Source organism: Mobula birostris, chromosome 8 (genome assembly GCF_030028105.1).
Source record: "Mobula birostris isolate sMobBir1 chromosome 8, sMobBir1.hap1, whole genome shotgun sequence".
NCBI classification, from domain to species: Eukaryota; Metazoa; Chordata; class Chondrichthyes; order Myliobatiformes; family Myliobatidae; genus Mobula; species Mobula birostris.
In genome coordinates this window covers 109,175,930-109,197,576 of record NC_092377.1, presented here as the reverse complement: position 1 = coordinate 109,197,576, position 21,647 = coordinate 109,175,930, and the positions used below count along the sequence as shown (strand labels likewise).

The window sequence follows — 21,647 nt, the reverse complement described above, 5'->3', positions numbered from 1 at the left end:
ATAAATGTGAGGTGCTACATTTTGGTAGGACTAATCAAAATAGGACATACATGGTAAATGGTAGGGCATTGAAGAATGCAGTAGAACAGAGAGATCTAGGAATAATGGTGCATAGTTCCCTGAAGGTGGAATCTCATGTGGATAGGGTAGTGAAGAAAGCTTTTGGTATGCTGGCCTTTATAAATCAGAGCATTGAGTATAGGAGTTGGGATGTAATGTTGAAATTGTACAAGGCATTTGTGAGGCCAAATTTGGAGTATTGTGTACAGCTTTGGTCACCGAATTATAGGAAAGATGTCAACAAAATAGAGAGAGTACAGAGAAGATTTACTAGAATGTTACCTAGGTTTCATCACCTAAGTTACAGAGAAAGGTTGAACAAGTTGGGTCTTTATTCTTTGGACTGTAGAAGGTTGAGGGGGGACTTGATAGAGGTATTTAAAATTATGAGGGTGATAAATAGAGTTGGCATGGATAGGCTTTTTCCATTGAGAGTGAGGGAGATTCAAACAAGAGGACATGAGTTGAGAGTTAGGGGGCAAAAGTTTAAGGGTAACATGAGAGGGAACTTCTTTACTCAGAGAGTGGTAGCTGTGTGGAACGAGCTTCCAGCAGAAGTGGTTGAGGCAGGTTTGATGTTGTCATTTAAAGTTAAATTGGATAGATATATGGACAGGAAAGGAATGGAGGGTTATGGGCTGAGTGCAGGTCGGTGGGACTAGGTGAGATTAAGCATTTGGCACGGACTAGAAGGGCCGAGATGGCCTGTTTCGGTGCTTTTATGGTTATATGGTTTGTTGTGGTCATCCACTGTATTTGGGTTTCCCAGTGTGGCCTCCAGTACATCAATGAAACCTGATACAGAGTGGGGACCATTTTGTCAAGCACCTTTTCTCCATCCACCACAACAGCCGGGATGGAGCAAAGGTACTTGACGAAGTGGTCCTTAGTAAGCACCGGGATTAATTTCACCTCCACTTCCACTTCCCATTCCCATTTCCATATTGACATGCCTGCCTAAGCCTCCTCTACTGCCTCAATGAAACAAATACAGGTCAGAGGAACAACATCTTTTCTTCCATTTGGGCAATCTCCATCCTCATGGCATAAACATCAATTTCTCTAACTTCCAGTAAGCACAACCCTCTATTCTCTCCATCCTTTGTCTTTCTTGATTGGGTAGGTCCTCTCACCCCTTCTCTTCCCCCCTCCCACCCTCATGACCTGTCCATCCCCTCCCTCATCCACCACCTTCCCTTTATTTCATGGTGTACTGTCCTCCCCTGTCAGATTCATTCTTCTTCAGTTCTTTACTCCTCCATCTATCACCTCCTTGCTTTTCACGTCATTTCATTGCCCCATCTCTCAGCCACCTAGCTTTTTCCTCACTAGAACTCACTTGTCACCTGCCAGTTTCTACTCCTTCCCCAACCCCTCCTTACCCCAAGCCATCAGACTCCTCAATACCCAGAGCCTGGACTGACACCAACCTACTGCCCTTTACTGTGCCTATAGTCTTGTTTAATATTTATTGTAATGCCTGCACTGTTTTGTGCACTTTATGCAGTCCTGGGTAGGTCTGTAGTCTAGTGTAGTTTTTATGTAGTTTTACGTAGTTCAGTGTAGTTTTTGTGTTGTTTCATGTAGCACCATGATCCTGAAAAACGTTGTCTCGTTTTTACTGCGTACTGTACCAGCAGTTATGGTCGAAATGACAATAAAAAGTGACTTGACTTGACTTGACTTCATTTCCAGTCCTGATTAAGGGTTCTTGGTTGAATACATTGACTGTTTATTCCTCTCCATTGATGCTGCCTGATCTGCTGAGCTCCTCCAGCATTTTGTGTGTGTTACTGCATTGTGAAACTCTGAGTCTGTGATCTATGCTACTGATTCCTCCCTTATGCACAGAAAGCTGAAATCTGAATATCAGGAAATCCGTCAGAAAGGAGCAAAGAGTTGCAGGCGGGAATACAGCCGCCGTTCCTGTGCCCGATGCCAGGTTGCTTTGGGACTCGTGTTTAACAAGGGCGTCGAGTGCAGTATCTGCAGTCACAGAGTGTGCAGTGATTGCTGCGTCTATAGTAACAAAGGAACGTGCAGATGCGTCGTATGTCACACTCGAGGGTAAGCCATTGTTAAACTGATATTCGTACTTATTCATGGTTGGGCTCAGAATTTCTCGGTTCCCTTCCGTGAAAGACACTTTGTAAGGAGTTGCTGATCAAACGCTACATCATCAGCACTTGTCCCATCAACTGGTTGTGTAATTGAAGTTTAATATCTTTACTCTTTCAGTCAAATATTTTTGTTATGAAGGCCAAATCTCATTTGATTTCATTGACTTGTACACAAACATAAAAATTTCCCAATCTTTCATTGTTCATGAATTACTCATTATTTCTAATTTTACCAAAGGGGATAACTTCACACATTCCCCAAAGCACTCCGTTTGTCGAGTGGGTGCTGATTCACATGGTTTGCCCATACCTACTTGTCTTTCCTGATTCAGCTGGTTCTCTCACCCCTTCTCTCCCCCCCCACCCTCATGACCTGCCCATCCCCTCCCTCTTTGTTACCTTATCACGATCCACGTTCCCACTTCACCTCATGCTCTCAGCATGCATGAAAATTGGTGATCTATTGTTTATGCAGATTATAACCTGGCAACCCTGCTTGTTTATTGAGAATCACTGCTTTCTATCCATTAAACCAACTCTCAATACCAGGCTAACACAGTGCCTTTAATTTCATGTGCTCCAACTTTCTTCGGTAACCTTATCAAAACCCTGATGAAAATTCAAATTTACCGCATCCTCCTATTAGACATAGGTTTGAAGAACACCAAAGGATTGGTCAAGTGTGATTTCTCTTCCATAACCCATGATGACTCTGCTCAATCATGTAAGTTTCCAATTTCTTGTTAGGTTCTAGCACTTTTCCAGTGTCAGACTAAAGGATCACTAATTATCCATTCTCTCTCTCTCCTCCTTAAACAACAGTGTGACATTTACTCCCCTCCAATCTACAGGAACCATTCTAGAATCTATAGGATTTAGGAAAGTGGTAACCAGCATTCCCACCATCTGTTTCCAAGTCTAGTAGATACAATATCTGGATTTAGGAAGATGGTAACCAGTGTTCCCACCATCTGTTTCCAATTCTAGTGGGTAAAATATCTGGAGGTTTATGAACTCATTAATTTCCCTTCTCTGTGATTGACCTCACTGTATTTTCCCTTGAGAACTGTTCCATCCATCCATGTTTCCTGACGGTAATACTACTGCACCGACTGGACGATTGTGTGCACCAGCGAACACAAACTGTCATCTCACACTCTGGAGGTCCGTCCCTGAAATGACTTCTGCTGTTTCTGTGTTTCAGGCTGGTGAAGGTAAAATCTGGAGAGTGGTTTATCGAGGAAAAAGCAAAGAAATTTCACCAGGAACAAGGTGCTTGATCTGCTGATGTTAACTACTCACATCTCACAGAAGTGCGTGGGAAAGGACGGGTCAATGTGCAACTTGCTCAGTATGTTCACAGAGAGTGCTGATGCCCCGAGAGGTTCTACCCGGTCACCGCCATGGGACTTTGATCAGGCAGGGCTCTAAAATGTTTGTTGCCAGGGGATTGTGTCATTGGCTAGTCTGATTGTTGTCCACTGGGCAGAAAAGGCCTCCCGTACTGCTGGAGCTGCTCTGAATAACATTGAACTTACAGCAGTACAGACCCTTTATCCCACCATGTTAAAGCATAGAACAGTACGGCAAAGAAACAGGTCCTTGGGCCCACAATTCTGTGATGAACCAACTAGAAAGTAAATCAATAAATCCCCTAAAAATAATCTCTCCTACCTTCGCAATGTTTGTATCCCTATGTCTTCCTCACATTCATGGGGAGGGAGGGAGGGAATGTCGACTCAGACCATGAGAGGCCTGCGTCAGGCATTTTCATGCCTTACCAGGCGCAGACTGGAAGTCTGTGTGGGGCGCCACTCCTCACACAGACACTAGAGCAATGTGCGGTTAAGTGCCTTGCTTAAGGACACAAACATGCTGCCACAGCTGAGGCTCGAACTAGCGACCTTCAGATCACTAGACGAATGCCTTAACCACTTGGCCACATGCCCAACACATTCACGTGCCTATCTAAATGTCTCTTAGAAGCCTCTAATGCATTTGCCTCTAACACCATACCAGGCAGCACATTCCAGATATCCACCACTCTGAATAAAAAAATTCCCTTTGAACTTTTACCATCCCCTCTCACCTTCAATGCATGCCCTCTGGAATTAGACATTTCAAACCTGGGAAACAGATACTCCCTGTCCACTCTATCTCTGCCTCTCATAATCTTAACCTCTATCAGATCTCCCCTCTGCCTTCACGCTCCAGAAAAAACCCAAGTTTATCCAGCCTCTCATGATAGCACATGCCCTCTAAACCAGGCAGCATCCTGGTAAACCTCTTCTGCTCCCTCTCCAAAGCCTCAACATCCTTCCTATAGTGGGGTGACCAGAACTGTATGCAATCCTCCAGATGCAGCCTAACAGAGTTCTGTAAAGCTGCAGCATAACCTCTTGATGTTTGAACTCAATGCCTTGACTAATAAAAGCAAGCGTTCCTTAAGCCTTGTTAACCACCCAATTGATCCATGTAGCCACTTTCAATGAACTATGAACTTTGTCCTCAAGATCTCTCTGCTCATCAACACCGTTAAAGGTCTTGCCTTGTTACATTGTGATGAACTAATTTAACTAGTAATTAAATACCTAACTACACTAATCCCTTCTGCCTACACAATGTCCATATCCCTCCATTCTCTGCATAGTCCTATGCCTATCTAAGAGGCTCTTAAATAACTTCATTGTATCTGCATCCTCCCAGCCCCTGGCAGCTCAGTCCAAGGCAACCAACACACACTGTGCAAAAAAAAAAACACCTGCCAGGCACATCTCCTTTGAACTTTCCCTCTCATCTTACATGCACGTCCTCCAGGATCAAACAGCTTGCTTCTGCATAAGTCTGGCAACTTCCCTTCTCGCTAATAAAGCTAACCTGGATATTACCAGGTTTAGCTAGTGAATTGAATTGACTTTATTACTTACATCCTTCAAATACATGATGAGTAAAAATCTGTATGTTACATCTCTGTTCAATTGTGCAACATGCGATTATAGTAATTTATAATAAATATTATGTGCAACAGGACAGTTAATATAGCATAGAAATACAGTTGTGTCAGCATGAATTAATCAGTCTGATGGCCTGGTGTAAGAAGCTGTCCCGGAGCCTGTTGCTCCTGGCTTTTATGCTGTGGTATTGCTTCCCGGATGGTAGCAGCTGGAACAGTTTGTGGTTGGGGTGACTTGGGTCCCCAATGATTCTTCGGGCCCTTTTTACACACCTGTCTTTGTAAATGGCCTGAATAGTGGGAAGTTCATATCTACAGATATGCTAGGCTGTCCACACCACTCTCTGCAGAGTCCTGTGATTGAGGGAAGTACAGTTCCCATACCAGGCAGTGATGCAGCCAGTCAGGATGCTCTCAATTGTGCCCCTGTAGAAAGTTCTTAGAATTTGGGGGGGCCCATACCAAACTTCCTCAACTGTCTGAAGTGAAAGAGGCGCTGTATGTACAGACCACGTGAGATCCTCAGTGATATTTATGCTGAGGAACTTAAAGTTGTTCACCCTCTCAACCCCAGAGCCATTGATGTCAATAGGGGCTAACCTGTCTCCATTTCTCCTGTAGTCCACAACCAGCTCCATTGTTTTTACGACATTGAGGAGAGGTTGTTTTCTTGACACCACTGGGTCAGGGCGATGACTTCTTCTCTGTAGGCTGCCTCATTATTATTTGAGATTTGACCAATCAGTGTAGTGTCATTGGCAAGTTTATTTAGCAGATTGGAGCTGTGGGTGGCGACACAGTCATGGATATACAAGGAGTAAAGGAGGGGGTTTAGGACACAGCCCTGAGTGGCACCTGTGTTGAGAGTCAGAGGGTTGGAGGTGAGGGAGCTCACTCTTAACTACCTGCTGATGATCCGACAGGAAGTCCAGGATCCAGCTGCACAAGGCAGGGTGAAGGCCGAGGTCTCTGAGCTTCTTGTTGAGTCTGAAGGGAATTATGGTGTTGAACTGTAGTCCAAGAACAGCGTTCTCACATAAGCATCCCTCTTCTCCAGATGTGTAAAGACGGTGTGTAGAGCTGTGGCTGTTGCATCATCTGTCGATCGGTTGTGTCGGTAGGTGAATTGTAGGGAGTCCAGTGTGGGTGGTAGCAAGCTGCAGATGTAGTCATTGACCAGCCTCTCAAAGCATTTGCTTATTATTGAGGTGAGTGCGATAGGATGCCAGTCCTTCAGACATGTCACCTGGGTCTTTTTAGATACAGGGACAATGATGGATGTTTTGAGGCAGGAGGACACTCACCATTGGGAGAGGGAGAGAGTTAAAGTGTGGTTTTGTAGTTGGACTGTGGAGAGGACAGGAAACGTGTTACACCTTCCTTATATCCACCAGAGTGACCGTGTGCTGGTTTGAGTTCCCAGACAGCACAAGAATCACGTTTCCAAGTGTAATCTTCACAGAGGGATCAGAAATGGAAACAGTGAACAATTTCGAGTCCCTGGGCCCTACATATCAATGCAATGACCGAGAAGGCACGACAGCAGCTATATTTCATTAGGAGTTTGAGGAGATTTGGTATGTCACCAGAGACACTCGCAGATTTCTAAACATGTATCATGCAGGGCATTTTAACTGGCTGCATCACTGTCTGTTCTGGGGGTGGGGGGGTGTAGTGCACAAGCTGAAAGCGGCAGAGAGTTGTAAACTCAGTCCGCTCCATCATGGACACTAGCCTCGGTAGTATCCAGGACATCTTCAAGGAGCAATGCCTCAAAAACACAGGATCCATCATTAAGGAGCCCTTTCACCCAGGTCACACCTTGTTCTCATGGCTACCATCAGGAAGGTGGTACAGAAGCCTGACCAGCACACACCTCACCCACCTTGTGGGAATCTTGTATGATGTGATCACAAATTAGTCTTGACCGATACCACATGACCAACTAGCCTGGACCAATATTGCTTCCAAAGTGCTTGACTCGCCCGCTTCTATCAATTCTTTAAGAACCACCAGTATCACAGTATCACATTGTTGCAGGGGAGATGTGGAGATGTGTCTCCAGCAACTTGTAAAGTCAATGTAACTCCGTCATCAGTTTCCATTCACCAGTATACAATCCTGAATAAAGTCCACCTTGTTCACTGTTACCTGACTGTTTTCTTCTCCAGGTGAGCACAAAACGATGAGCGAGAAGCTGTTGCAGACCTTACAGACACTAAGGTAAGACTCCTTGTCTATTTGTCTACAAAGGCTGCAGTAATGGGAACAGTGGGGGAGGAGAGATCACATAGTGCCCTGCTCAGTGTACCAAGGTGAACAAGTCAAGGCCAGAAACAAAATATTTGATTGCTCAAACCAGTATTCCACACTCTGTGTGCACACACACACACAGACTTCACCAGATGTTGTGCACTGTCTAGACACCCAAGCTACACCAGACGTTGTACACTGTCTAGACACCCAGGGTACACCAGATGTTGTACACTGTCTGGACACCCGGGGTACACCAGATATTGTACATTGTCTGGACACCCAGGGTACACCAGATATTGTACACTGTCTAGACACCCAGGGTACACCAGATGTTGTACACTGTCTAGACACCCAGGGTACACCAGATGTTGTACACTGTCTGGACACCCAGGATATACCAGATGTTGTACGCTGTCTAGACACCCAGGGTACACCAGATGTTGTACACTGTCTGGACACCCAGGATATACCAGATGTTGTAGGCTGTCTAGACACTCAGGGCTGTATTCCCTGTATACACATGCAGTGTACACCAGTTGTTGTACACTGTCTGCATACTCAGGGCTGTATACTCTGTATACACACACACAGAGTACACCTGATATTCCGTGTGCACCCTAGGCTATCCCTGATGTCCTCTATTCACCATGTTCCCTCAGACTGAACCAGTTATTCGTCTCCCACTTTTCCCACTCCATATTTGAGTTTTGAGGTCCCGTGTCTTCTGCGGCGCCTCAGCTTTTAGGAGCCAATAAAATGTTCCTTCTCCCTCAAGGCCTATTCAATGCTACCTTGCCTTTGTGGTTGGTGAGGCCCTGGACCTCTGGGTCTGCTACTGCAGCCTCCCTGCATGGTGGCTGTTAGGCCTGTGTGCAGCTATGTCTGGCTGGGGATTGTCAGCTGGTCTGTGAGCCGCCGTCTGAGAGGGGCCTTCCTTGCAGGCTCATTCAGGGCCTCACCATTGACCCTCATGCCACTGGTAGGGAGAAGAGGTTAACCCCGTCAGGTCTGGATGACGGAGTTCCTCCCAGAGCAGGAGGCTTGTCACCTCAGAATAAAACCAATCCCTGGTGCACTTTTGACCTTTGCACATATCCCTGGAAACAGGAGGCAGCCATTCAGCCTCTCATGGAGAGTCTGAGACTTGTACAGCACACAGAAACAGGCTCATTGGCCCACCACATAGATAGGCCTATGAAGATACAGAGAACAGAGGGTGCGGCCCATGTCCGGACAGAAGAGATTGGGTCTAATTAGTGTAGATATTTCAGCCAAGCATTATGGGCCAGAGGGCCTGTTCCATGTGAATGTCCATGCTGATCTTTTTTGCCTGTCCACATTAATCCCGTTTTCTCTTGTTTCCATACCTTGCCCAATTAAGTGTCCCTCTAACAAGTCTGGAGGGGATTCTGAGGGACAGGGTCTACCAGCGTTTAGACAGAGTCTGATTAGAAGGGATGGGGACAGAAGAAGAGAGCCGTTGTGATAGGGATTCATTGGTTCAGGGAACAGACAGGAGGTTCTGTGGACGAGAGCAAGATTACCAGATGGTATGTTGCCTCCCAGATGCCATGGTTAGGAACATCTCAGATCGAGACTGTAGCATCATTAATGGGGAGGGTGAGCAGCCAGAGGTCATGTTGGTGCCAATGCCATAGGCAGGAAGGGTGCTCAGGAAGATAAAGGATTGGACTTGCAGGGTTGTGGTCTCAGGATTGCCACACGTGTCACGTGCTTTTGAGGCTAGAAATAGGAAGCTGACACAGTTTAACACATGGCTAAGGAGATGGGGAAGGAGGGAGGGCAACAGATTTTTACATCATATAGGCTCCATTCAAGGGAAGGTGGGACCTGTATAGATGGAAAGGTTTACACCTGAACTGGAGGGGCACAAATATCCTTGTGGGAAGGCTTGATAGTGCTACATGGTGGATGGTGGGGGGTGGGATTTAAGAGTTGCAGGGGGATGGGAGCCAGAGTGCCAGGGCAGATAGTGGAGTGACTGTGGGAAAAGATGTTGTTAACACTACATACAAAGTCAGGAGTTGAAAGATTGAGCATGATGTGACTAATGTCCTGAGTTGTATCTATTTTAATGCTAGGAAAATTGTAGGCAAGGCAGATAAGGTTAGAACCTGGATCAGCACGTGGAATTATGACATTGTAGCCATTAGTGAGACTTGGTTGCAGGACGGACAGGACTGGCAGCTCAATGATCCAGATTCTGTTGTTTTTAGACGCGATAGAGTGGAAGAGATTAAAGAGGGAGGGTTGGCATTACTAGTCAGGGAAAATGTCACGACAGTGCTCAGACAAGACAGACTAGAGGGCTTGTCAACTGAGACTATATGGGTGGATCTGAAGAATGAAAAAGAGATGACCACATTCATAGGATTATATTATAGACCATCCAATAGTCAGTGGGATTTAGGTGAGCAAATTTGTGGGGAGATCTTAGACAGTTGCCAGAAACATAAGATTGTGATAGTAGATCATTTAAAATTTCCACATATTGACTGGGACTCCCATACTGTAAAAGGGCTAGATGGGATAGAGTTTGTCAAATGTGTTCAGGAAAGTTTCCTTAATTGGTATATAGAGGTCTGACTAAAGTGTGTGTAGGGTAACATTTTTGATCTAGTGATCATAATTCCATTAGTTCCTGTTTCCATAAAACAGGAGTGATCTTGCACCTCCTGCGGCAATCCCAGATTCCCCTCGTACAGTATTTTCTGTCCCTGAACTGACTCAGTGGCTGGGCTTCCTCCGCTTCTGTCGTTGACAATACCAAAGATTCACCACCCTTGGGGTGAGGGACTTTCTCCTCATCTCAGTCCCAATTGCTGACCCCGTTCATCTGAGACCGTGGCCCCAGGTTCCAGGCCCTCAGCCGGGCAAAACCTGCCCTTTTTTACCCTTTCAAGACCCATGTGAGTTTTGCTTGTTTCAGTCTTCCAGACTCTAGTGTACAGGTCCAGTATTCTGGATCTCCCCTCGAAGGAGGGACACATCCAGAAATCAACCTGGTAATTCTTCGTTGCTCTCTTTTGTTTTCTCTCTCTCTCTCCTCCCCGCCCCCCCCCAAGTTACTCAGTTCTTCAGACGCAAGAGGAATAGAGTACAAAGATAGTGACGTCTTACTGCAGTTGTATAGGGCTCTGTCCAAGACCCCACATAACTGTGGTAAGGCATCCTTTCCTATGTACTATAATCCTCTGACAGGGCTGCTGTATCTGTTGGCTTTCTGATCATTGGTGTCTATCCCTGTGTGTTCATGTTAGTGATTTGTGTGTAAGTGTGCCCAGGACGTTCTGAACAGCAACTTTTTCCAGTCCCTCGCCATTTAAGAAGCACCTTTTCCGAATAGGTTTCTCCGTCTCGTAAGAAGCACCCAGCTGTGGTCTTAAACTGGAGAACAATTTATCTCTGGCACTGAGTCTGGCTCTGCAGTGCAGAAGGGAGGGGGGAAAAAGAGGAGAGCGGTAGTGATAGGGGACTCGATAGTTCGAGGTGCAGATAGAAGGTTCTGTGGTCGTGACAGAGAATCCAGGATGGTTTGTTGCCTCCCGGGTGCCAGGGTCAAGGATGTCTCTGATCGATTGCATGACATTCTGAAGTGGGAGGGTGACCAGCCAGATGTCGTGGTGCACATAGGCACCAATGACATAGCAAGGAAAAGTGAAGAGGTCCTGGAGAGTGAGTATAGAGAGTATAGCTTGGTAGAAAGTTGAAAAGCAGGACCTCGAGGGTGGTAATCTCAGGATTGCTACCTGTGCTACGTGCCAGTGAGGGTAGGAATAGGATGCTCTGGAGGATGAACAAGTAGCTGAAGAACTGGTGTAGGGGGCAGGGTTTCAGATTTCAGGATCATTGGGACCTCTTCTGGGGCAGGTGGGACCTGTACAAGAGAGACGGGTTACACTTGAACTACAGGGGGACCAATATCCTTTCAGGGAGGTTTGTTAGTGCTATTGGGGAGGCTTTAAACTAGATTTGCAGGGGGATGGGAACCAGAGTGCCAGAGCTGACAGTGTGGCTGGGGTGAAAATAAATGATATTGAAAGTTTAAGCAAATCCGCTGATAGAAAGATTGTGAGTGGTGGTAAAAACCTTCTGAGGTGTATATATTTCAATGCTAGGAGTATTGCAGGGAAGGCGGATGAGTTGAGGGCATGGATTGACACGTGGAATTATGATGTCGTAGCAATTAGTGAAACTTGGCTACAGGAGGGGCAGGACTGGCAGCTTAATATTCCAGGGTTCCGATGTTTCAGATGTGATCGAGGCAGAGGAATGAAAGGTGGGGGAGTAGCATTGCTTGTTAGGGAAGATATTACAGCAGTGCTCAGGCAGGACAGATTAGAGGGCTTGTCTACTGAGTCCTTATGGGTGGAGCTGAGAAACAGGAAAGATATGGCCACATTAGTGGGATTGTATTACAGACCACCCAATAGTCAACGAGACTTGGAAGAGCAAATCTGCAGAGAGATAGCAGGCAACTGCAGGAAACATAAAGTTGTGGTGGTAGGGGATTTTAATTTTCCATACATTGATTGGAACTCCCATACTGTTAGGGGTCTAGACGGTTTAGAGTTTGTAAAATGTGTTCAGGAAAGTTTTCTAAATCAGTATATAGAGGGGATGCAATATTGGATCTCCTGTTAGGAAACGAATTAGGGCAAGTGACAGAAGTCTGTGTAGGGGAGCACTTTGGATCCAGTGATCATAACACCATTAGTTTCAATTTGATCATAGACAAGGATAGATCTGGTCCTAGGGTTGAGGTTCTGAACTGGAAGAAGGCCAAATTTCAAGAAATGAGAAAGGATCTAAAAAGCGTGGATTGGGACAGGTTGTTCTCTGGCAAAGATGTGATCGGTAGGTGGGAAGCCTTCAAAGGGGAAATTTTGAGAGTGCAGAGTTTGTATGTTCCTGTCAGGATTAAAGGCAAATTGAATAGGAATAAGGAACCTTGGTTCTCAAGGGATATTGCAACTCTGATAAAGAAGAAGAGGGAGTTGTATGAAATGTATAGGAAACAGGGGGTAAATCAGGTGCTTGAGGAGTATAAGAAGTGCAAGAAAATACTTAAGAAAGAAATCAGGAGGGCAAAAAGAAGGCATGAGGTTGCCTTGGCAGTCAAAGTGAAGGATAATCCAAAGAGCTTTTACAAGTATATTAAGAGCAAAAGGATTGTAAGGGATAAAATTGGTCCTCTTGAAGATCAGAGTGGTTGGCTTTGTGCGGAACCAAAGGAAATGGGGGAGATCTTAAATAGGTTTTTTGCGTCTGTATTTACTAAGGAAGCTGGCATGAAATCTATGGAATTGAGGGAATCAAGTAGTGAGACCATGGCAACTGTACAGATTGAAAAGGAGGAGGTGCTTGCTGTCTTGAGGAAAATTAAAGTGGATAAATCCCCGGGACCTGACAGGGTGTTCCCTCGGACCTTGAAGGAGACTAGTGTTGAAAGTGCGGGGGCCCTGGCAGAAATATTTAAAATGTCGCTGTCTACGGGTGACGTGCCGGAGGATTGGAGAGTGTCTCATGTTGTTCCGTTGTTTAAAAAAGGATTGAAAAGTAATCCGGGAAATTATAGGCCGGTGAGTTTAACGTCAGTAGTAGGTAAGTTATTGGAGGGAGTACTAAGAGACAGAATCTACAAGCATTTGGATAGACAGGGACTTATTAGGGAGAGTCAACATGGCTTTGTGCATGGTAGGTCATGTTTGTCCAATCTATTGGAGTTTTTCGAGGAGGTTACCAGGAAAGTGGATGAAGGGAAGGCAGTGGATATTGTCTACATGGACTTCAGTAAGGCCTTTGACAAGGTCCCGCATGGGAGGTTAGTTAGGAAAATTCAGTCGCTAGGTATACATGGAGAGGTGGTAAATTGGATTAGACATTGGCTCGATGGAAGAAGCCAGAGAGTGGTGGTAGAGAATTGCTTCTCTGAGTGGAGGCCTGTGACTAGTGGTGTGCCACAGGGATCAGTGCTGGGTCCATTGTTATTTGTCATCTATATCAATGATCTGGATGATAATGTGGTAAATTGGATCAGTAAGTTTGCTGATGATACAAAGATTGGAGGTGTAGTAGACAGTGAGGAAGGTTTTCAGAGCCTGCAGAGGGACTTGGACCATCTGGAAAAATGGGCTGAAAAATGGCAGATGGAGTTTAATACTGACAAGTGTGAGGTATTGCACGTTGGAAGGACAAGCCAACGTAGAACATACAGGGTTAATGGTAAGGCACTGAGGAGTGCAGTGGAACAGAGGGATCTGGGAATACAGATACAAAATTCCCTAAAAATGTCGTCAGAGGTAGATAGGGTCGTAAAGAGAGCTTTTGGTACATTGGCCTTTATTAATCGAAGTATTGAGTATAAGAGCTGGAATGTTATGATGAGGTTGTATAAGGCATTGGTGAGGCCGAATCTGGAGTATTGTGTTCAGTTTTGGTCACCAAATTACAGGAAGGATATAAATAAGGTTGAAAGAGTGCAGAGAAGGTTTACAAGGATGTTGCCGGGACTTGAGAAACTCAGTTACAGAGAAAGGTTGAATAGGTTAGGACTTTATTCCCTGGAGCGTAGAAGAATGAGGGGAGATTTGATAGAGGTACATAAAATTATGATGGGTATAGATAGAGTGAATGCAAGCAGGCTTTTTCCACTAAGGCAAGGGGAGAAAAAAACCAGAGGACATGGGTTAAGGGTGAGGAGGGAAAAGTTTAAAGGGAACATTAGGGGGGGCTTCTTCACACAGAGAGTGGTGGGAGTATGGAATGAGCTGCCAGATGAGGTGGTAAATGCGGGTTCTTTTTTAACATTTAAGAATAAATTGGACAGATACATGGATGGAAGGTGTATGGAGGGATATGGTCCGTGTGCAGGTCAGTGGGACTAGGCAGAAAATGGTTCGGCACAGCCAAGAAGGGCCAAAGGGCCTGTTTCTGTGCTGTAGTTTCTATGGTTCTATGGTTCTATGGTGACACGGAGTCATTGAACTTTAAGCAACAAAACAATTTTCTTTCCATGTCCAAAGATGTTCAACAGGCCAGGCGAGCTGTGGGGAGAGAAACAGCTGGTGTTTCAGGTTCAGGAAAGGTCAGAAGATCAGTGGGGGTGGGAAGAACAGAGACAATGTCTGTGACAAGGAACAGGCCAAAGCTGTCAAAGAAACAACTGGTTTAAGAGCCAGGAGTCGGATCCAAATGATTCAGAAGGGAATAGAAATAAAGCAGTCTGAATGACGGTAAAGCCACATTGATGACAGAAGCTGGAGTCCTCTTTGTTCATATAAACCTGCTTTGGTGAAACCTGGTTTGTGCTACAGTCTTCCAATATTTGTGAACCTGCTGGAGGTTATCTGTTGGTGAGCGATGGAGTGGTTGCAAACCTTCTCACCGCTGCAATGAATCACACGGACGTGTGACGACTTTTGACAAGCTCCTATTTAATTATTGTTTCTCTTTTCCAGCAGTATCGCCATTGTACCCCCAACTCCCCCGCCTACAGGATGTCTACTGGTAATGTAAAACTGCATTGACAAATGTGATATGATCTGCTTCAAACCCACGTGTGGCAATGTTCCAAACCCATCTTCCTCCTCCGCTCGTACTCTGCTTCCTACCTGAGCTGGCCCAGAGGTGGCATTGTCAGACACAAACCTATTAGGGAGCCCTTGTGCTCACCTTCATCCGTGGTCCGTAAAATGCACCTCCAAGCGGAAGAGTCAGTGCTGAGCTGACCTTCGGGATATGTTAACTTCTTGGTATCAATAACTGAGGTGGGAAAAGGTATGAAGTTCTGTCAGATGAATTGAAGGAGCTGAGACATAAGTTATAAAGCAGTCCATCAGGGTGGCCATCAAAGTCAAGTTTGCTGTTAGATACACAAGCACATGTGTGAAATACAGTGAATCCTAGTTAATTGGGACACAGTACATTTTGTCTCAATTAAACGGCTGCTGCAATTAGCCAAAGTTTCATAGAAGTAGTTACAAAGTATAAAAAGGAAAAACTACTGTTTAACTGAGTAATAAATTATCTCTTTAAGTGAAATACAGAACGAATTAGAACACTACCAAAACCTCTACAGTACAGTGCTTGTTCATGAATCGCAAAAAGTTAACCTGCAGGTACAACAGGTTATTAAGAAGGCAAACGGAATGTTGGTCTTCATTGCTAGAGGGATTGAATTCAAGAGCAGGGAGGTCATGCTGCAACTATACACGGTACTGGTGAGGCCGCACCTGGAGTACTGTGTGCAGATCTGGTCTCCATACCTGAGGAACAATATACTGACTTTGGAAGCAGTGCAGAGGAGGTTCACAAGGTTGATCCCAGGGATGAAGGAGTTAAACCATAGAACCATAGAACCATAGAAACTACAGCACAGAAACGGGCCCTTTGGCCCTTCTTGGCTGTGCCGAACCATTTTCTGCCTAGTCCCACTGACCTGCACACGGACCATATCCCTCCATACACCTCCCATCCATGTATCTGTCCAATTTATTCTTAAATGTTAAAAAAGAACCCGCATTTACCACCTCGTCTGGCAGCCCATTCCATACTCCCACCACTCTCTGTGTGAAGAAGCCCCCTCTAATGTTCTCTTTAAACTTTTCCCCCCTCACCCTTAACCCATGTCCTCTGGTTTTTTTCTCCCCTTGCCTCAGTGGAAAAAGCCTGCTTGCATTCACTCTATCTATACCCATCATAATTTTATATACCTCTATCAAATCTCCCCTCATTCTTCTACGCTCCAGGGAATAAAGTCCTAACCTATTCAACCTTTCTCTGTAACTGAGTTTCTCAAGTCCCGGCAACATCCTTGTAAACCTTCTCTGCACTCTTTCAACCTTATTTATATCCTTCCTGTAATTTGGTGACCAAAACTGAACACAATACTCCAGATTCGGCCTCACCAATGCCTTATACAACCTCATCATAACATTCCAGCTCTTATACTCAATACTTAGATTAATAAAGGCCAATGTACCAAAAGCTCTCTTTATGACCCTATCTACCTGTGACGACACTTTTAGGGAATTTTGTATCTGTATTCCCAGATCCCTCTGTTCCACTGCACTCCTCAGTGCCTTATCATTAACCCTGTATGTTCTACGTTGGTTTGTCCTTCCAACGTGCAATACCTCACACTTGTCAGTATTAAACTCCATCTGCCATTTTTCAGCCCATTTTTCCAGCTGGTCCAAGTCCCTCTGCAGGCTCTGAAAACCTTCCTCACTGTCTACTACACCTCCAATCTTTGTATCATCAGCAAACTTACTGATCCAATTTACCACATTATCATCCAGATCATTGATATTGATGACAAATAACAATGGACCCAGCACTGATCCCTGTGGCACACCACTAGTCACAGTCACTAATCTAGTCACTAGTCACTAATCTATGAGGAGAGATTGAGTCGGCTGGGACGATACTCTCTGGAGTTCAGAAGAATGAGAGGGGATCTTATAGAAACATACAGAATTTTGAAAGGGATAGATAAGATAGAAGTAGGAAAGTTGTTTCCATTGGTAGGTGAGACTAGAACTAGGGGACATTGCCTCAAGATTCAGGGGAGAAGGTTCAGGACGGAGATGAGGAGAAACTGTTTTTCCCAGCGAGTGGTGAATCTGTGGAATTCTCTGCCCAGGGAAGCAGTTGAGGCTTCTTCACTAAATATATTTAAGAAACAGTTAGATAGATTTTTAACATAGTAGGGGAATTAAGGGTTGTGGGGAAAAGGCAGGTAGATGGAGCTGAGTTTATGGACAGATCAGCCATGATCTTATTGAATGGTGGGGCAGGCTCAATGGGCCAGGTAGCCTACTCCTGTTCCTATTTCTTTCGTTCTTATGTTCTTATGTTTGAAACTGTATTAGTTGAATGGAGAATTCATCTGCATGTTCTTTTGGTTGACTGTAAATGAACAAAATCAGCGTAGACACCTCGTACCGATAATGGACTGCCTTCATACAATGCTTTAGACAGTCTTCATTTTCATTGTAACATCGAAGATGATCATCGATACCATCATAATTCCTAACTTGTTGAAGTAATGAAACCGTTTCGTAATCACTCCCGGCCGTTCCTGGCATCTCCAAGCCTGAATGCTTGAAACTGTAGTGAGCAAAACAGTTCTGAATTGTCTTGCTGCTTATTTCTTGCCAGTTATCAGAGAGAAAGATCATTGCTTTGTGAATGCAAACGCACACAACGGGCGCTGGTTAATAACTGATCTCTCTAAGCGTGGTGTAGTGCCTGAGAGCCACACAGGTGCTGGTGACTGATGCCAGTTAGAAACTGTGGGCAACGGTCTCCTGTCCCAATGAAGTGGCACAGTGTCCAAATAAGTGAAGGGAATCCCAGCTGTTTTCTCAGTTTAGTTTTCTTATTTTAACGGTTGTCCCAATTAAACCCGATGGGCCAATGAACTGGAATCCACTGTACTTGCCTGCAGCAGCATCACAGGCACGTAGCATCCCATAAGCAGCATTCACAAGAGAAGCATCAGTTAAATATAAATTAAACCCACACAGTCACAGGGAGAATGTGCAGACTCCTTACAGACAGTGCTGGAAATTGAACCCAGGTCATTACGTGCTAGCCTCTGTGCTACCATGCCACCCCAGATATGCAGACAAATTATGGAAAGGTGCAGAAAAACACCTTTAGTGTGGGACTCTAACTTCCCCAGTATGACGGGAACTTCCTTGATAGATGAGGTGCATGAACAATGATCCAATGGAATGGCACATCAGGCTGCCCTGTCTGTCCCTGCTTCTTTTGTGTGGATGGGCTGAGGGGAACAGGTGGCAGTGTTACACCTCCACTCACGAGGGGGCGCTAGAGATCAGAAACTCTATATTAAAAGCAAATAGATGCCAAATGAGTTTTCATTTTAGAGCAATACAGATGCAATTCTGGAGGAACTCAGCAGGTCAGACAGCACTTACAGTATGGAAATGAATAAACAGTCGACATTTCAGGCTGACACCCAAACGCCAGCTGTTTATTCATTTCCATAGTTGCTCCCTGACTTATTGAGTTATTCCAGTATTTTTTGCCAGTTGCTTTGGATTTCAAACTTCCGCAGAATCTCTTCTGTTTATGAGTTGTTAATTTCATCCATGTTTGATTGCCTTTATAACCAACAGTATCAGAGATATTGGAAAAGACATGAAGATGTAAATTGTCACAGTTCAGTCGTGATTTTGAAGCAAAGTAGCTCAGGTCCTGCAAACTTGAAATAAGACGAGAGAATATCATAGAGTCATACAGAATGGAGACAGACCATTTGTCCTGTCACACTAACCAATGGACGCCATTCCATTTTAATCCATCTCCTAGCACTTGGCTAGTAGCCTTCTATGCCTGGGTGATTTAGGTGTTTCTCTGGATACTTCAATTTTGTCAATAGCTTCTTCACGTCTCTCTAGGTGAAAAAAAAGTCCTCCTCAAATTCCCCGTAATTATCTTCCCCCTTACTCTAAACCTATAGTTTTATCATCTTCTGATATCAGGGAAAGTTTCCTGCAGTCTACGCTATCCATACCTTCCCAACTTCAATGTCCCCTCAATTACATCCCCTCTTAACCTCGACTGTTCCAGATAAAGCAGACCCAATTTATCCAGTCTCTCCTCACAAAAGAAAAACTCCATCCCAGAGAACTTCCAGCTGAATCTCCTCTGTACCTCCATTGCACTAGCAGATTCTTCCTGCAGCGCGGTGACCAGAACTGCACTCAGTTCTTCAACTACGGCCTGACCATTGTTTTATAAAGTTGGAGCATGTGTTCAGCAGCCTGACTAACGAAGGCCAGCATCCCATGTGCCTTTCTAACCATCTGACACATTCAGGGATCCTTGGACTTGTGCACCAGGGCCCTCTGTTGCTAACTACTCCCTCAGTGCCTATCGTTCTTCAATTCCTCCCACTTTCCACAAACTAAATGCGTAGCCATTCATAGTCGCAAGGGCTCTAGCTTTGCCCGTCTTATTGTTAGCTTCTTGTAACAATCCTTATTCCAAAGGTATTGCCCTCCCCATCTCTTTCTCCACTGTAATTATACAGAACTTACTACTTTCATCACCACCGCTACGAACTTCAATCCTGCTCTCAATGTTACGTGGACTTCTCTTCCTTTTCTGGATCTCTCTGTCTGCACCTCAGGACAAAGACTTCCCACCAGTATCCACTATGAACTATTGACTCTCACTGCTAGCTAGACTACATCCCATCTCCTAGAAGCATGCCATTCCTTTTCTTCGTTCCTCTGTCTCTGCTGTATTTATCATCAAGATGAGACCTCCCATTTCAGAAATACTAAAAGATCCTCCTTTATTAGGAAATACACCTTCTACCATGGTTGCTGGAGTCCTGTCTCACATTTCCTCCATTTCCCAGATGTCCACTCTTCCATTCAGGCAGAACCTGCTAGCTGCCAGCAGCAGTGGTGGAGGTGGATACGATAGGGTCTTTTAAGAGACTCCTGGATAGGTACATGGAGCTTAGAATAATAGAGGGTCATGGAGAACCCTAGGTAATTTCTAAAGTAAGTACATGTTCAGCACAGCTTTGTGGGCCGAAGGGCCTGTATTGTGCTGTAAGTTTTCTATGTTTCTAACCTTCCACCTTACCAGCCTCGGTGTTCACCACATCCATCAGCTTGTCGACTGCTGCATAGGTATTCAGCAGGTCAGACAGCACCTGTGGAGGGAGATTCTGATGAGAGGACATTGACTTTGTCTTCCTCAACAACTGCTACATGCCCTGCTGAGTATTTCTGGCCCTCTCAGTTTCTATGATATCCTTGGCGTTAGTGACCTGCGGTTTTACGGGAGAAGAAGGATCCCGGCAAATCTTCTCTGATTGTGTGAACACCCCCCGCCCCCCCTACACAAAGAGCACAAGCTGAGCCATTGTCTTGGACATTCTTGTTGGACATGGTTGCACACACAGGCAGAACTATTATAATCCTTGCAATTTTGGAAAGTAAAGAGATAAAAATAATTGAAAATATTTGAAATCTTTGAACTAGCTTAATGCAATGTAGTTGCGTACCTGAAACCTCCTTGCCACTCAGCAGCTGTGCCTGTGCGTGGAGAGGGTGCTGACCTGGTGCAGGTTTGGCAGGAGTCCTTGCTGAAAACTGCAGCAGAGTTGTATGCCACTGCTAGACTCGATGGTAGTCCAGCATCTCGATGTGATCAATAGGAATCTGATGGTTAGCACAGGCTCAGTGGGCTGAACGGCCTGTTTCCATGCTTTATGACTCTGTGGCATTGATAAAATCCATCAGGAATTTTGGGTTTTCCGTCCTTATGCACACTTTGCAGAAAGTCAAACTTCCCAAGAACCGCTGATGCTGGAAACATCCAGCGGATCGATCAGCATCCGTAGAGAGAGAAGCAATATCTGGTTTATGACCCTTTGTCAGAGCTTGGCCTCTCTGTTGATCATTATTACAATCAGATTAGGCAGAATTTTCATCCTATTTGACACGCCCTCTTTCTCCTTTGTTCTTGATACTTCTTACTTGTTTAAATACTGCTGTAGCAGGTTGGATCCTGAGCAAGTATTACTTGAAGTACAGTAATATTCCAAACAAACGGGAAGTTCCATATTTACCATATTTCCAAGATAGCACAGAATTGCTGTTCCAAAGTTTACGACTTTAACACTGCTGTGGATAATTGGGTATCACAAATGACAAGTTCCATAAATTTGCAACTATGCTTGATATAGAAATAAATATTGTTAAAGACAGCACAATTGATGAAAGATGATTTGACTATTCCTAGGATGACAAGCACTCGAAAGGATTCAATAGGTCGATGGAGAACTTGTTCTGGTCGCTTACTGACCGTGTCAGACGTAAGTAGTCCCAGCTCTATCCCTAAAATGTAGATATTGGGTTAAAAGTCCTACTTTCTAGAGTTAAATATCTGGTGGCTCACAGAACTTAGATGTAATGTTACTTATTATCAGAATCAGGTTTAATATCACTGGTATACATTGTGCAATTAATTAACCTTGCAGCAGCGGTACAACGCAATACACGATAATTAAACAAAATTGTGAATTAAGTGTGTGTGTGTGTGTGTGTGCATGCACGCGCGCGCATGTATATATATATTTTCCTCACCCCTTATGGGTGATGTGTTTGTGTATTTTTCCCGCAATCTCGGGTCCTCTACCAGAGGCCTGAGAGCCTGAGGGTTCAGTGCGGTATCCTCACTGT

The 21,647-nt window shown here is 44.8% G+C and overlaps 1 protein-coding gene across 7 annotated transcripts in view; it reads left to right on the top strand.

The window, feature by feature from the left end:
* Positions 1 to 21,647, top strand: part of sytl3 (synaptotagmin-like 3) — a 109,323-nt gene that overhangs the window by 55,717 nt on the left and 31,959 nt on the right. For 6 of the 7 annotated variants that reach the window (XM_072265934.1, XM_072265937.1, XM_072265931.1 and 3 more), the window contains exons 3-7: positions 1,912 to 2,127; positions 3,385 to 3,452; positions 7,305 to 7,356; positions 14,871 to 14,919; positions 21,208 to 21,280. In XM_072265934.1, coding sequence (XP_072122035.1) covers positions 1,912 to 2,127; positions 3,385 to 3,452; positions 7,305 to 7,356; positions 14,871 to 14,919; positions 21,208 to 21,280 — 458 coding nt within the window. The remainder of the gene's footprint in view (positions 1 to 1,911; positions 2,128 to 3,384; positions 3,453 to 7,304; positions 7,357 to 14,870; positions 14,920 to 21,207; positions 21,281 to 21,647) is intronic. The other variant, XM_072265938.1, reaches the window with a different exon arrangement.